The 17590-nt window shown below is 44.0% G+C and overlaps 2 protein-coding genes across 4 annotated transcripts in view; one reads left to right on the top strand and one right to left on the bottom strand.

Annotated features, from left to right (window-relative positions):
- tasora (transcription activation suppressor a) overlaps positions 1-1827 on the top strand; it is a 43424-nt gene extending 41597 nt beyond the window's left edge. The window contains exon 29 of the mRNA XM_034533499.1: positions 8-1827. Coding sequence (XP_034389390.1) covers positions 8-400 — 393 coding nt within the window. The 3' untranslated portion in view covers positions 401-1827. The remainder of the gene's footprint in view (positions 1-7) is intronic.
- A 3206-nt stretch (positions 1828-5033) lies between these two features.
- ccdc66 (coiled-coil domain containing 66) lies at positions 5034-16185 on the bottom strand. 3 transcript variants are annotated; one of them, XM_034531918.1, is made up of 21 exons: positions 16026-16185; positions 14895-14953; positions 14340-14362; positions 13969-14211; positions 13641-13890; positions 12573-12723; positions 12188-12282; positions 11315-11364; positions 10939-11031; positions 10631-10765; positions 9985-10214; positions 9692-9776; positions 9429-9602; positions 9201-9339; positions 8780-8836; positions 8256-8547; positions 7113-7335; positions 6972-7024; positions 6448-6632; positions 6245-6363; positions 5034-6160 (listed from the first exon to the last, which is right to left on the bottom strand). In XM_034531918.1, exons 1-21 carry the CDS (start codon positions 16034-16036, stop codon positions 6059-6061), a joined length of 2769 nt encoding a protein of 922 aa, XP_034387809.1. In that variant the 5' UTR covers positions 16037-16185; the 3' UTR covers positions 5034-6058. The 3 variants fall into 3 exon arrangements, with proteins under 3 accessions (XP_034387809.1, XP_034387811.1, XP_034387810.1); XM_034531920.1 differs by having other exon boundaries at positions 9444-9602; XM_034531919.1 differs by having other exon boundaries at positions 13969-14208.
- Positions 16186-17590: the final 1405 nt, after the last annotated feature.

Here is a 17590-nt window from a genome sequence, read left to right as displayed (position 1 = left end):
ACAACAGATCCAGTACCACCGGCAACATCTGCAGCAAGGGGACAACCAGCAGTACCAGCCGAGTCCGTCACAACTACAACATCTGCCTCTCGGCCAGCAGCAGCAGCGGAGCACCGGACTCCTAGGACCCCCCCACCTGCCTCGATTCCCCAACCAGCCTTTCTCCCGCGGTGCCACGCCGGGGCCCCTGACTGCCCTCGGAGGTAGCCTTCTGGGGCCCGTGCCTGTTTGGCCAGGGGTCCCGGGCCCCGCAAGTGCTGCAGCGCTGTTCTCTGGCTTCCAACAGGCCAACAGGGACTTCACTGGTCCCAGCCTGCTGGGCGGTTACCACAACCCTGCAGGTCGGGGCAGCAGCAGGTACCGAGGGGGGAAAGACGGAGGAGGCTTTAATGGGATGTAGAGACAGTTTAACTGCACCCGCTGATTAAACCAAGGAACGTTCCCCAAAAGTACCAAACAAGCACATCCTGAACACTAACCGGTGCTAGACTGAAGGAAGGAGGAGCGACGCCACACTGTTCATAACATCAGGGTGAAGCCTGACCCTGGTCCAGAACGGTTGGAGCCCAATCCACGGTCTCCTAGACTCCAGAAGTCACTTGGGTTCATAACATTGATCCAGAAAGAAGATTATTTGTTTTTTGGAGGGGCGGTGTTTTGCATTTCTTTCTTTGGCCTTTTCGACCTTCATCCGACAGGACGGTGCAGAAATGGAGGCTGGAGAGCGGAGGGAATGCGACTCGGGTCGCACGGTTGGAATTGAACCCGGGACGCTGAAACCACTTTGTTTAAAGTTGGAGAACAATCTTTTTATTTATTTATTTTAAGAAGTTTTAAAGAATTGATGTCAGGTCAACGTAAAGTAACAAAAACATGATTTATTTGACGGGTGTCTTCCAATGAAGTCAATACAAAACATATAAAGTGTAGCGTACACAAAATTATCACTTCTCCTGAGGAGATGTTTCATCAACAATCTAATATCCGTTTACTATCGTATGTAACGTTTTTAAAGTTTACAGTTTTCTGTGGATTGACATAAATTGATTGGTGCTCAACTGTAATCATTTAGCATTCGACACCATCGAGAACATTGATCCGTTCATATTTGTAGTTGCTGTGTATTGACTTTAATGGAAGCCCTTTTTAAAGTCACAAAGGAGATGTGAATTTGTATTTTCTTTAACCAATTTTCTGAACTTTTTAGTTTGAGTAGAACCTGTTGTGTGGAAACACTCTTGTTTAACTACCTACTGTAACCACTTCCTGTTGCCATGTTGGTGCTGAAGAAGCCAAAAAAAACAGTTGAGCCGATGCCGTGTTTTCAGAGCCGACGTCGACGCCCTTTTTAAACTGAATGCATTGACTATACGTTTAGAAGCCTCCGGATGGATCCCGTTTCCCAGCTCTCTTTTTGTTTGTTTTTTTAAACGCACCATCGGCGTCACTGGACAGTTTTCTGTCGACGACTTTCTCGTCAAAATTAATTTCTCTCGAGGAACCTTTGAGCTGCTTATTTGTTCTCGTTGCATCGAGGGAGGGACCGAGATGCACCCAGATTTTTAAAGTGGACTCTTGAGACCATTAAAGAACTTTAATAATCATAATAAAAACATGTATCGGAATAACATGGACAGACTGCCTTACACGTCTTCCAGTGGACTTGTAAAAAAAATATTATAAAAGCATTTTCTTTCTTTTTCTACTGAATGTTTTGATTCGTTACCCAGGGAGCTGTTTGTGTTTAGTTGCTGTTGTGTGTACAGTAGGAGGTGAAGGGTTTTTTTACACCATTTTTTTCTATTAAATGTTGCCTGCGGAAACCAGCGAATTTGCTTGGTGATGTTTTTGACCTCGGATTGAGAGCGACCGCACGACAGAGACGAAAATCCATGGAGTGGGTTGTGCACTGAGGAGTTGAGGTGAGGAGGTCGAGGGGCCACTTGGTTCCGAGTAAACGACACCCGACAGGGACTCAAACCGGGCCGCGGTCTAAATCTATTGTGACCGCACGTTGAAATCCTTTATGTGCACCAGTGGGCCTTTGTGTCATCTCCACGGATACGGAGCCCTCGAAGGCCTGAAAGATTCCACACGGTTGAAATCTCCCAAACACGCACCCACGACTTTGAACACTAAGTTCTCCAACGCAACAAACGGTGCTCCTCTGCGTTTACATCCCGTGCAAAGTCGATGCACAGACGCCAATGGTCGCGAATGACGCAAATGTTCCCACGTTTTTCGCCCGGCCGGCAAAAATTCTCCAGAGTTGAAATATTTCAACTTTGCCCAAAAAAAAATCTGCCCGACGCAAAAGCCAATCAGCGTTGAGACGCTCCGCCCCCCTGGCTGCTGCTGCTCTAGTAGCGCTGGAAGCGGAAGTCATCGAGACGTAGTCGGTGTGAGCCTACGGATGATGTTATGAACCCAGACACCAGGGCGTTAAATGTTACGATGTTTGTGGGATGTCCACAACGAGTTTAAAGTAGAACTAGTGGTTATTTCTTCCGTGGTGGATGGCGGAAATGATAACTGTTCCCACGGAGATAAGCCACGCCCCCTCTTAGGCTCGAATGAACCACAACTTGTCACGCGAGTAAACTCACGCGGCTAAAGCGTTGGGAATATTCGCAACGCGTTTGGTGTGAACGCAGCATTAGTTTCGCCTACAAACATCTGGTACTTGTAGTCAAACTCCAGATGTTTCTGCACACACCTGCAGCCAGAAGTCAAGAAGGTTTTCTTCATCAAAAGTACCTGGAAGGAAAAGGTGAGTGACCACGTTCAAACACTTCCAGCATGAAAAGATGGCTGCCGAAGCTAATGAGTATTTATTTAATTATTGATTCATTATTATTATATTTATTCTATTATTATCTTCTGGTGATTTTCTCAGATAGCTGATCCAAGTTTTTGATAAAGTGTCAGAAGATTTTGGAAAATGTACCAAAAAGTGAAACGACTTTTTTTTGTCTGAGCAACAGTTCACAACCAAAAGTTTGTCAGGACTAAAAGAACACTGACAAATATTTACATTAGAAGTGTGTAACATTGTGTGTTAAGATAATTTATAATTAAATGTTCATATTCTGTGCTGTTCTTCTTTGCTGCTGCAGTGACCACGATCAAGTTAAAAAATAAAGATATTTATTTAAACAAATCGGGCCAAGTTAAAGCTCGCAGGACTGAGTCCTAAAACCCCGGAAATAATTCGGCATCTTTGCATTTCCTGTCTCTCTTTGTCAATGTTTTTGATTCCATGACTATATTGAGGAAGAGATTTCAACGTTTTGTTTTCTTATCCTATTTGGGGTGAGGCAGGGTTCACCCTGGACATGTGACCTGTCCAGGGTTCATCCTGGACATGTGACCCGTCCAGGGTTCATCCTGGACATGTGACCCTGGACATGTGACCCGACCCGTCAAGGGTTCACCCTGGACATGTGACCTGTCCAGGGTTCATCCTGGACATGTAACCTTGGACATGTGACCTGTCCAGGGTTCATCCTGGACATGTGACCCGTCCAGGGTTCATCCTGGACATGTGACCCTGGACATGTGACCCGACCCGTCAAGGGTTCACCCTGGACATGTGACCTGTCCAGGGTTCATCCTGGACATGTAACCTTGGACATGTGACCTGTCCAGGGTTCATCCTGGACATGTGACCCTGGACATGTGACCTGTTTATCTGGAGACCACCGTTCACGCTCTTGGAGCCTCCAGGTAACCTGAGCTGCTGCGTGTCTTTGGACTGTGGGAGGAAGCCGGAGAACCCGGAGGGAACCCACGCTGCCACGGGGAGAACGTGCAAACAGAAGGACCGCCCCGTGGGTTGGGGATCGAACCCGGGGTGGTGCGAGCCACTACACCACCTCATCAGTAAATACCCCACGAGGCGTTTGACTCTTTACGTGTCTTATAAGAGGCGGTTTGCTAGCGAGCGGCTCAATGAGACGACAAAACGTCGTCATGCCGACTCGGCCGCCTTCACGTAAAAAAATAGTACCATGAACTTGTGTTCGCCACAGATTATTGTGTGTGTGTGTGTGTGTGTGTGGCCAAGAACTGAAGCAACACAACTCGAGACACATCAGGGGTCATGGCTGCTTATTAATTACTTATCTTTATTAATTCCATTATCTGGACCGCTTATCCTGTTCATGCAAACTCAACACGGGATCGAACCCGGGCCCGTCTCTGTGAGCGCCACTACACCACCGTGCAGCCATGTTTATTAAGTAATTATGTTAATTGTTAAATGTTAATGTTTCACCCTGTGTGGTGAGTTCAAAGTTTGTATTATTAATTGAGATGATTAATTAAACAAAACGATTAAAATAAACCGGAATCATCTTTTTAATAACTCTTCAAAACCACCAGAATATATTCTAACCCCACAAAACATGAAATATAATAATGCTGTATGCAGTGGTGCACTGTAAGTACATTAATTAGTACTTTACTTGCTACTACATACTGTATACAAGTACTTTTCACCAAACTACAGCTTCAGTCACTTTTCATCCCGTGCAGATAAAACCTTAAATGTCCAGATGTGTTGTTGTTGTTGTTGTTTGTTTGTGACTGAAGGGGGAGGTGCTTCCTTCATGAGTTAAATCCTCCAACTTCATAAGAGAATAAACGCTTCGAAGCTTCTTGGATCAGCTGGAAAACGTCATCAGTCGTTTCTTCTCGTGTTTCTCACATGAAGATCTCAGAGAATAAGATTAAACTACATTTAATTTGCATATAAAGGAGTTAAACACCTGCAGCAGTCAGACGCAACATGCACGTTAATTCATCAGTAATATTAATTCAGAAACACCAAATATGCACAATGAGTGAGGTTTTTGAATGCAGTACTTTTACATGTAATTTCACAGTATTAGTACTTTTTATTGTACTTCAGTGGATCTGAATACTTCTGCCATCACTGGATTTACAGTTTAAATTTACGTTGCGTCTTTTTTAACAATATTAATTGTGCAAAAAGAGCCAGAGCAAAAGAAAATATTGCACAGATTCTCAGAACACTTTGCATAATTTATTTAATTTGCAATAAATAAGAAAAATACACCAAAAAAAACAGAAGCATAAAGAAACATGGAGCTCCTCGGCCAGCAGGAAGCTGAAGAAACAACAACAACAACTCCTATTTTATTCATGATTTTATGAATAAAATATTTTTTATAATAATTATTAAAAAAAAATGAAATAAGGTAAAACTCTTTACCCGTTTGGTAAAGTGTGATTCTTATGACAAGTGCATTCAAAACGGAATTTTAAAAAACAATCTTCACATGAAATGTTCCATAAATGAATCCAGTGAGTGACGAACATTATTATTATGATTTTGACGTGAGGTAGAACTGACGGAGCAGATTAAAGTTATACTTTTAGTTTTGTATTCCACACGTTCCTCTAAGTTTTTAATAACAGGTGTTGCGTAACTGTTTGTCACCGTTACTACGACGACGTCTGTTCAGCTGCCCGTCACGGCCGAAGGTAGTCGAGTAAATATGAACCCGGACCGTGGATCGTCTCCCTTTAGACTCACAATATGAATAATAAACCAAGTTCAAAATACTTCAAAACAGTAAAAATGTATTTTAGAGTCAACATTGTTTGTTGGTAAATAAACATTTGCACAAATAACACCTTGTTGTCAGTGTTAAGATGCTCACAGACGGATTTCATATAATAGAGTTTTTATATGAGAATGTTATGAGACTCCCCCAAAAAAACTATGATTAGGTGATCCATTTTCTAAGCCTCTGGTGGCCACAATTAGTATTATACCTGTTTCACTGATTTCTCGGAAAGATTAGCCTAAAAACAGGAAAGAAAACAATTATATTTCTTCTGAAAATGGACCAGATCACTTCCTCCTCCTGAAACGACCCGAATCAAGAATATCTTTCACTTTCATACTTTGAAAACTCTGTTGTGGCACATTGAACGTTCAGTCTCTAACTGAACAAGCTCCTTCGTTCTGTGTAATGTTCTCCATGACGACTGGTACACACACACACACACATGGAGCAGGGGTCAGAGGTCACTTGCGCTTCATTGCCGCGGGCGGCCGGTGCTCGTTGTCATGGCGCTTCAGGAGAGGATTCAGATCCGTCTCCAGCTCCCTCTGCTTCTGTAATAAACCCTGAAAACACACACACACACACATTTATTTTTTCTTCTTTGCGCTGTGTGTGTGCGTGTGCGGGTGTGTGTGTGTGTGTGTTACCTGCCGTAGCTGGGCCAGGCCCCTGAGGATCTCTTGCTGTCGTTGTGTCTGTGCGTTACGAAGCGGTTCAGAGTGGAGGAGTCGATGTGAAGGAGGAGACGCGGAGCTCTGAGGAGGAGCTTCAGAGAAACATAAAGAATACAGTTTACTCTCAGTGTGTGAAGCAGTGCGCGTGTGTGTGTGTGTGTGTGTGTGTGTCTGACCTGTGTGTGTGTGCGGTGGGGGGGTGTCAGCAGGCTCCAGGGGATCCATGTTGAAGACTTCATCACTCCGGACGTAAGGAATGAACTCCAGAGGAAGAAGAGGAGGAGGAGGAGGGGCGGAGGAGGAAGCCGCCTGCTGACTCTGAACTCTCTGTCTGGCAGTGGGGTCTGGAGGAGAGCGCCCCCTGGAGGAGACGACGACGCCAGACATCAAAACAGGAGTTATCTAAACAGCAGCTTGTTCTTAAACGGCTGTGAAGGCCGACCTCGCGTCACTAAAGCGTGGCTCAAAGAATGAAGAAGGAAGCTTGATGTCATTGTGAAAAGGTTGTAATTTAATATGCATTAAACTGTATGTCATCGAATATGCACTTAATAAATAAAACCGACTTGATGTGTCTTGTTTATTGATCGTCATCGGGTAAACAAGGCTGGTAATTTTCCAGTTGAAAGTCTTCCTGTCAAGTCTTCTTGCATTTTATTTTCTAAAGGGGGTCTGGGGTTGAACAGGAAGTGCCGCTCACCTTTCAGTGTTGATGACTGCTAAGATGTTCTGTCCTCTGGAACCGTTCTCCACCTGGAACAACGGAGAACCACTCAATGTTCGTCAGGAAGTAACAAAAAGTTTGTGGGTCAGAATTCTGTATGAGGGTCTACAGTCCTACCCTCCTGGTGGGACTGGTTCTGGTCTGCGTGGGGTTGGAGCAGAGACGAGGCTCCTGGTGCTGAGGAGGAGGAGGAGGAGGAGGAGGGGGGTCGGTCCTGGACAGACAAGTCCTCTCCTGCAGAGCGAGGAGCTCAGCCTGCCTCCTCTGTCGACTCTCCTGTCGGTTCCTCTGCAGAGGAGCCGGGTAACGCTCCGAGGCTGGAACGAAGCGCCGGCTGGGCCTGGAGGAGCAGGGTACAGGGGGGTCAGGGCAAGTACTGCTGGAGGTACAGGGTACAGGGTACAGGGGGGTCAGGGCAAGTACTGCTGGAGGTACAGGGGGGTCAGGGCAAGTACTGCTGGAGGTACAGGGTACAGGGTACAGGGGGGTCAGAGCAAGTACTGTTGGAGGTATAGGGGGGTCAGGGCAAGTACTGCTGGAGGTACAGGGTACAGGGTACAGGGGGGTCAGAGCAAGTACTGTTGGAGGTACAGGGGGGTCAGGGCAAGTACTGCTGGAGGTACAGGGGGGTCAGGGCAAGTACTGCTGGAGGTACAGGGGGGTCAGGGCAAGTACTGATGGAGGTACAGGGGGGTCAGGGCAAGTACTGCTGGGGGTACAGGGGGGTCAGGGCAAGTACTGCTGGAGGTACAGGGGGGTCAGGGCAAGTACTGATGGAGGTACAGGGGGGTCAGGGCAAGTACTGCTGGGGGTACAGGGGGGTCAGGGCAAGTACTGCTGGAGGTACAGGGGGGTCAGGGCAAGTACTGATGGAGGTACAGGGGGGTCAGGGCAAGTACTGATGGAGGTACAGGGGGGTCAGGGCAAGTACTGTTGGGGGTACAGGGGGGTCAGGGCAAGTACTGCTGGGGGTACAGGGGGGTCAGAGCAAGTACTGCTGGGGGTACAGGGGGGTCAGGGCAAGTACTGCTGGAGGTACAGGTACATAAAGACAGGTTAGAGGTTGTGGGGCAGATTTGAGATTTCATACTTGGGCATTTTTAAACTTGAAAGCATTGAATAAGGAACTAAATCTGCTTGTTTACCTTCTATAAAATAAAGCCCAGATCAATATTTTATTTTATTATTTCTAAATCAACATCCAGGAGGATCCCGTCCGTCTGCTGTGTTCAGACATAAATATGAGACTCGTGTTTCTACCTCTGTGTGTTCCACTCCGGCCTCCTCTTGTCCCCCCTGCTCCTCTCGGTCCTGGCAAACGCTTCATATGGGTCGTCTCCTCCTCCTCCTCCTCCTCCTCCTGCTCCTGCTCCTGCTCCTGTTCTTCCTCCTGTTCCTCCTCCTCCTCCTCCTCCTCCAGACAGACAGACGTTCTCCTTGCCTGTTCTCACCGCTCGGTTCCTGACGTTTGGAGGAGCAGCAGAGAGAAGAGGAGGAGGCTGGTACTGAGCAGAGACACCAGGAGTCTGAACTCTGAGCGGTAGAGAGGGAGCTGCGCACACACACAGACACACACACACACACACACACACAGACACACACACACACACACACACACACACACACACACACACACACAAACCTTTACAAGAACAACCTGGACATACCGAGTGGACGGACTAGTGTGGATAGTACCGTTTCCCAGAGTAGTACTAATACAGTAAAGTAGTATTAGTAGCAGTAGTAGTACTAGTAATGCAGTAAAGTAGTACTAGTTAAGGTACCTGGACCAGTGGTGTCGTTGTTGACGTCCTCCTCCAAACACTCGCTCTTCCTGGTAACTGCACACAAGCAGAAAGGTCATTAAAAACCTGCAGTGTTTGTTTTTTTAAGGTTTCTTGTTGTTGTTTAGTCAACAATAACAGTTCCAGTGGTGGAAAGTAACGAAGTACATTTATACTTATACTTGTACTGTACTTGAGTTTGTACTTTATGTAGTAATTGTTTGCACACAATGGGATTGATGTATAAAATACAACCTTTTGTTAAGGTTTAAACCACAGACTGGAGATAAGAAGTGGACGCCATCTTGGATTAAAGTCGTCTCCGCGTTGTTGTTTTTGAGAACGTGTTTTTAGGGTCAGTTTTTCGTCGTGCAAATTATTTGTATTTGTATTGCAGTGACACTGCAGAAGCTCTGCTCACCGCTGGTCTCTGGCGCCTCCTGCCGTCTCCCGTCGTGGTGGTCGCCGTGGTCGTCGTGGTGGTCGTGGTGGTCGCCGTGGTCGTCGTGGTGGTCGTCGTGGTCGTCGTGCACCGTCTCCGTCTCCGCCTGGTTGCTCGACTGCAAAGACACACGGAGGTCGGACACTGAGGCAGAAAAATGACCCGAGAACAGTATTCATTTCGTTGTGTGTGAAAGGACTTGTGTACCGTTTGTGTGCCGACCTTCTGCCTCTCCCTCAGCGTGTCCAGCTTGTACTGTCGCTCCAGCATCTCTCTCTCCAGCGCCACCTTCCTCTCGTCCTCCTCCAACTCCTCTCTCCTCCTCGCCTCCTCTCTCCTCCTCTGCAGCCGACGCTCCTCCACCTGGGCCTCGATCGCTCGCTTGAGGAGACGGGAGAGACGGGGAAATATTCAGGAAGTGATAAAAAAAACCTTGCTGTGTTTCCTCCTCCTCCTCCTCCTCCTCCTACCTGCTGCTCCAGCTGCTTGAGCCTCCTCCTCTCTCTCTCTTCTATCTGGGCGGGGTCCAGCAGGGCGGTCATGGTCCTCAGATAGCTGGAAGTCAACGCAGGAGAACGAAGAACACGAAAAATGTACGTAAAGACTCCGTATGCGGCTCTGACAGCGACCTGTCAATCACAAGGTAGCCCCGCCCTAAAGCATCCTCTGCTTTATGTCTATTCGACTATAAATGGACCACGATTTATGAAATGAACATCATGCTGTATTGAAGAAGACTTGAAACTTGATCTCTCCTCCCTACCTGGCTCTGGCCAGGTATCCGCTGGTTGCATCTACGCTGGCTCCGCCCACACTCTCTGCTCCGCAGCTGCTCGTGGCCTCCCAGACCAGCGACAGGCTGGACGAGGGCTCCCACCCCCCCCGCTCAGAGGCCATGGACAGCGCTGACGGAGCTGACGGAGCCTCAGCCTGGACCGGAGGTCGTCTCTGCATGGAGTCAAAGTGTGTCGCCCAGAGCTCGTGGTCCTCCGTCTGCAGAGACACGTTTTAAACTGAAGTGACTGAAACACGTCTCTACTGTACAGTCTCTGGTCTCTCCCGGGCCCTGGTCTCTACTGTACCCGTCTCTGGTCTCTCCCGGGCCCTGGTCTCTACTGTACAGTCTCTGGTCTCTACCGGGCCCTGGTCTCTACCGGGCCCTGGTCTCTACTGTACCCGTCTCTGGTCTCTACCGGGCCCTGGTCTCTACTGTACCCGTCTCTGGTCTCTACCGGGCCCTGGTCTCTACTGTACCCGTCTCTGGTCTCTACCGGGCCCTGGTCTCTACTGTACAGTCTCTGGTCTCTACCGGGCCCTGGTCTCTACTGTACCCGTCTCTGGTCTCTACCGGGCCCTGGTCTCTACTGTACCCGTCTCTGGTCTCTACCGGGCCCTGGTCTCTACTGTACCTGGCTCTGCAGCAGTTTCTCTCGTCTCCTGCGTTCACTCGTCTCCTCTCTCTGCTGGTCCAGCTCCTCCAGCCAGCGTCTCCTCTGAGCTTCTCTCCTCTCGAGGCTCAGCACCTCCTCCATCGGCGTGACCTCCTACAGAGAGTTTCAATACAATGAAAAGGCACAGAAACACGGCTCCATATGGGGTTTCCTTATAGTTTGAGTAATCAAGATATCACGAAGTTATAACACAGTTATAACACAGTTATACACGAGCTTCATGAAAACGTGTCTTCAAGACTTTTAACTCCAGAGGTCAGATTTACCCCGAGTCTGAGGCTGGACCTGATGGCTGCAGGCTGATCTCTGTGGCTGAGGGAGCTCTGGACGGAGAACACACTCTCTGTGTCCTCCTCAGCCTGACACACACACACACACACACACACACACACACACACACACACACACACACACACACACACACACACACACACACACACACACACACACACACACACACACACACACACACACACACACACACACACACACACACACACACACACACACACACACACACACACAGAGAAAAGGAAAAAACAGATGAAGAGAAAGTGCAGTTCTTCGTGTTTTTGTTTCGTTTTATTCTTCTTCTTCCTACAATCATGAAAACAATCCAACAAAGTGAAATATCTGCCGTACCTGGAGTCTGCCGGGAGCCGAGCACTGCTGCTTCAACGCCACTTGTTCATCTAACACACACACACACACACACACACACACACATTTAAAAACACACAGTAAAAGTAAAAAACTCATTTAATTGGTCAGAATGACCTTTTTGTTATATCATCAACTGTATAAAGTTGTGACTCATTCCTCAGCAGAGAAAGTGGGGCATTTTGTGTGGGATTATACATTTAGAATAAATTATGGTTGTGATGGATTATATTTATGACCTTTCACTTGAGGCTATTTATGGATATTATGATACTAGCCGTAGTCTCAGATTTTGGAGGTGGTAATGTAAGTGTGGTCTTTCCCCGGTTTTAAAAGCTTCAATACGGTCAAATAATGTAATTTTCTAAATTTACCAGACTGTTTTATTATTTGCTTTTACCCATCATTATATACACTTTTTTCTTTTTATCTAATTGTGTAATCATTTTGAAAAAAAGACTAATAGTCAACCATTCAGGATTGTAAAATTTAGTGATATTTGATATCCTCCTTATTTCCCAGCCTTACTTTTCTAATTGTTTTAGTTCAAATCAAAGAACCATCATTATCATACTTTGAAAAGCAGCTTTAAGAGCTTCAAGCACTTAGATTGCTAAATCCTTATTGGTGCATAAAATGATGTGATCAGCTTTTTCCTCACGAAGCACCGATGGGAAAAAACACGTACAAAAAAAAATGAAATCTCTAATGTGAAACAACCAAAAAGAGCGAATAATCTTTGTGCAGTTAAACCAAAACAAGGAGCTAAAAGAGACGAAAACACGTGATATGAATGTCCATAATTCTCTGTGGGTGCGTCACTATAATTGATGTAATGTAAACATGCGTGTTCACCCAGCTCCCTCCTCCACAGAGCCTTCTTGGCGTCGATGGCCGCTCTGCTGTCCGAGTGCCGCTCCTCCAGCCAGCTGAACGGACATCCAGACGGCCTGAACCACAAACGGCCTTTTACCGTTATTACAAATACAGATGTGTAAAAATACATCAGCACAAACAACGGACCTGAGCCGCACTAATAATGCTCTTGAGCAGTAAAACCCCAAATAGTGAGAATAAACATCTCCTTCACAGTAAAGTATTGCCTGTGACCTTTGACCCTGACCACAGTTTGACCGTATCCACGGTGATCTAAGAGAAGCTTGATCTAAAGTCTTCCTGTACATTTACTGGTATGAGCTGAATAGATGTTTAAATGTCTTCTTCGTGGGTTGCTCCTCACCTGTTGTCTTTATCCCGTGATCTTCCACTTGAGTCAGTTCCTCCTCCTCCTCTATCTTCCTCCTTCATCTCTCCTCCTCCTCCTCCTCCTCCTCCTCCTCCATCATCTCCATTTGTTGAGGAAACAGTTTCTTTTGAGTCGTTTTGATTTACTAGAAAAGAAAAAGACATGAAGTTGTACATTATTTTGACAAGGAGGGAAAGTCCAGTGTCTGTTCCTTCTGTGCTGTAGCCCCATCACTAATAACACAACCATCACTAATAACACAACCATCACTAATAACACAACCATACTAATAACACAACCATACTAATAACACAACCATCACTAATAACACAACCATCACTAATAACACAACCATCACTAATAACACAACCATACTAATAACACAACCATCACTAATAACACAACCATCACTAATAACACAACCATCACTAATAACACAACCATCACTAATAACACAACCATCACTAATAACACAACCATCACTAATAACACAACCATCACTAATATCACAACCATCACTAATAACACAACCATCACTAATATCACAACCATACTAATAACACAACCATACTAATAACACAACCATCACTAATAACACAACCATACTAATAACACAACCATCACTAATAACACAACCGTACTAATAACACAACCATACTAATAACACAACTATACTAATAACACAACCATCACTAATAACACAACCATACTAATAACACAACTATACTAATAACACAACCATCACTAATAACACAACCATCACTAATAACACAACCGTACTAATAACACAACCATACTAATAACACAACCATACTAATAACACAACCATCACTAATAACACAACCATCACTAATAACACAACCATCACTAATAACACAACCATACTAATAACACAACCATACTAATAACACAACCATACTAATAACACAACCATACTAATAACACAACCATACTAATAACACAACCATCACTAATAACACAACCATCACTAATAACACAACCATACTAATAACACAACCATCACTAATAACACAACCATACTAATAACACAACCATCACTACCCTGAGTCCGGGGGTTCTCTGGTGGGTGTTGACCAACGCTGGAGGTCTGGACTGTGTGGAGGATCTTCTGCAGCTGCTGATTGGTCAGACACACCACGCTCTCCTTCGGCCCTGCGTCCCCATTGGCCGACGGGCCCGTCAGTCCCTCCTTTCCAGCGACTCGCGGCCCGCTGTTCTGAGGCCGCCCTGGTCTCCCGTCGGTCCTCAGGGAGCCGACCGCCGGGCCCCGTTGGTGTCTGTCGGTCTTCACCTGCAGCAGAGACACACGAGAGACGATGAACGTGGTGTCAAAGAGCAAAGCAAAGAAGACGGGCGCCACGACGCTCACCTTGGCCTCCGCTTTGGCGCTCGGTCCTTTGTGATGCATCTTGGATGATGTCAGAGTGGTGCTCCTCCCCCCGCTGCAGGTGGAGGTGAAGGAGGGGGCTGCTCCTCCCGCTTTGCCCTTGGCGTCTCTGGGCCTTCCTGCCTGCTGCTGCCGGGCTGGACGCTCCTCTCCCTGCGCCTCCTCCACACAGGACGGCTGCCTGGAGCTCAGGACGTGAGCCGCTCTGGGCCGGAAGGACAGCTGCTGAGATCAGAAGAAGAAAAAAACAGAACAATCCCTCCAACGTTGTTGTTGAATGTAAACATAAACTGTATGAAAGTATGTAGCCACCCAGGTGTGTTTATGTGTGAGACTGTCAGGAGGATTCATACCTTTGCTGGATTCTTCTCAACGCCTGCAGCGGCAGAAGGACGTGACATATGAATATTACATCACACACACACACACACACACACATTCATGTTCAATAATACCTCTGTGGGTCTAACAGAAGGCAACGCAAACAACACAGCAGCCATTTAAACATGTTTAAAGTCTTTCACAATCATAATATTTACCAGTTTTAAGATACATTTTAATGACATGCATTGATATAATTATTATATATATTATAGTAAAGCTACTTAGATAAAAATGAGCAATTATCTAAACTAAACATTACATTTTAGGATGAAGTATGACTGCGTCCAATTAAACACAGTTTAACATAAAACAGCACACTATAGTCAAAACCGTTGTCATACTGTGACAGATTTATGATATTTAATGAACCGATCAACTTTATGTTCTGCAAAGATTAGTTTAATACCTTTTTAGTTTGTTTTAAACAAAGTGGACATAAGGACCCAACAAGAAAATCAAATAAAGGGAGTGAGTTCCCCTGGAAAACTTATTTAAAACTTATTATAAGAGCAGAAAGTTCTCACCACGACTGAGTAAGATCAACTTGGGTTTTCCATTTTCCAGTTCGAACAGCAGGCCGTCTCTGTTCACAAACAAGGGGAATACAATAACAACAAAGCAGTAAGCAGACTCACAACTGTAAATACCAATAATGTGTTCAACAACTTTTCTCAGATAAATGACACAAACAGCGTTGTTTTATTAATATTCCAGCAATAAACTGGAGTTATTTTTGTATTTAAATTGTGCTTTCCTTCAAAGCATCTGTCAAGTATTCAGGTTTTAAGGAACTTTTTTTTCCACAGAGCCGCGGAATACAAATTGTCAAATCATATTTAAGATGCTTTTGGAGTATTATGTAACTATATATAAACAGGGGATGTGCAAGAGATTCATCGTATAATGTGGAGGATTGTGCAATATGTGGCTTGTTATCTGGTGGTGTAATATGTGAACTGTGAAATGTGTGGTTGTTGTGTGTTTTACTACACATTGCACTGTTTTTCTTATTATCACTATGAAGGCTACTATAATCAGACTATATGGAATGTGCAATATAATTTGAGTCCAGGACAAGTTCCCCTATGGGGACCATCAAGTGTGTTGTGTCTAACCCTATCTGTCTTGCATTCTATATTTATGTTATACTTTAGTTTATTCTGTATATATTATATACATTACTTTGCACTTTACTTCTTTTTGCACTTCTGGTTAGATGCTGAACTGCCTTTAACTCCGTCATGTTGGTAAACAAATGTATTAGACATTAGTATCTGCTTCTAATCTTCCACAAAGACCAATTTCCACATGCGTTTACAATAAAGATGTATATTCTATTATATAGTTTATTTTTACTTCAGCACAGACAAAACATTTCACCCTCCAATCGATATTCAAACTCTTACTCTAGACTCTTTTTAAATGTCTTGTTTGCTGCTCATTGTTGGACTGATTTTCACGTCGTCTCTCGTCAGCAGCCTCTTTATGTTGTCTGCACGCCACACGTTTAATCAGCAATGCAACACGCTTTAAGGAAACGCGTGCGTTTTGTTCGCAAAACAATACAAATATGGTGCTTTTCACTGCGACACATTCTGTCAGTGTGTTAGCTTAGCATAGCTAGCTAAATAACCTCACTTAAAACATAAACTCACCCGAGATTCATGCCGACCAACAGGGGGTTTACCGGGAAGGCGGCGCGTTTACGGACAAAACCTTATGAAGACGGGAAAAAAAGACGGTTCGTAGCTGATTTGATTTGATAAAAGCGCCTCTGAGCCGCTCGGCGCGGACCGCTCTGCCACTTCCGGGTTGTTAAACTGTGTGTACGTTGGTTGCTGACAACGACCAAGAACGACTTCGCCGATTGGCTCATTCGTTTCCATTGTAAAATTGACAGCCAATCAAAACGTTTACGTTGGACGATATTGCGTTCAAGGGGCCTGGGAATTTATTTGAAAACAAAAATGTAACGATGACTTCTGTTACAACTTAATGCAACAACGACTTGGTTACTTAGCTATCACGGCCGCTAAAATACGTGTATATTATTGTAACTTTATTACAATATATAGAGACTATTAATTAACATAAATGTGGACACAGTCCCCTACGACAGGGTATCTGCCTTTTTCACAAAGGCCAGTGAAGGCAACCATCCATATGAGAAAATACACACGTTAATATCATAAAAAATACATTGTGGATGGTCATATGGTCAAGACAATAACAATGAATATATGTAAAGATTTTTATTTTTGTTGAAAAAATGTAATTGTCATTTCCTCAGCTCATGGATAAGTTGCAAATTATTCACGAGAATAATATGCAACTTAAGTTATTATATATAAGGAAATTTGTTTAATAATGATAAGCCCCTCTTTGAAAATGTCAGACTTTCAGCAACTCCTTGTGGTAGTTTCAACATGTGTTTTGGGGTTATTTACATTTTATAATTGTTTAGAATTTACGTGGTAATTATTGACAAACTAACGTCATTACTTGTTAGTTGCATCACATTTTTATTAATTTAATAAATCACATTTAATTTTATTACAGTGTTGACCCACTTTTAAAAAAATTAAACAACCCTCGCGACCCGACTCACAATAAGTCTATAGTGAATGATACTTAGTTACTAAGTAACATTTACGAAGTAAGTAACTAAGTACATGTTACTTAGTAACTAAGTAAATGATACTTAGTTACTAAGTAACATTTACTTAGTTACTAAGTAAGTAACTAGATAAATGTGACCTAGTAACTAAGTAAAATAAGTAACTAAGTACATGTGACTTAGTAACTATAACATAAGTTACTTATTTTACTTAGTTACTAATAAGTTACTTATTTTACTTAGTTACTTACTTAGTAACTAAGTAAATGTATAAAATGCACAATATATACAATACAATAAAATAGCAGAGCAGGACATATTCAATTTAATTAAATAATAAATAATAATAATTCAATTTAATTAAATAATAAAGAAAAAATTTAAAGTATATACAGTACAAAACAAGGATTTCTGACATTATGTTTGCAGGTATATATATTTGTACAATGCATATTGCAAAATTATATTTATATATATCGCAAATTATATTTTGTAGTTTATTGTTTATTCTATTTATTTCATTTTAGCGCCTCTTTTTAACAACATAGATCAGTTCTTCCAACTTTTTTTGTGAATCTGAAAATAATGTCATAATTTAATCTA

This window comes from Cyclopterus lumpus, chromosome 5 (assembly GCF_009769545.1).
Source record: "Cyclopterus lumpus isolate fCycLum1 chromosome 5, fCycLum1.pri, whole genome shotgun sequence".
Classification (NCBI taxonomy): domain Eukaryota; kingdom Metazoa; phylum Chordata; class Actinopteri; order Perciformes; family Cyclopteridae; genus Cyclopterus; species Cyclopterus lumpus.
Note: the sequence above shows the minus strand (reverse complement) of the source record. Positions and strands in the feature narration are given on the sequence as shown.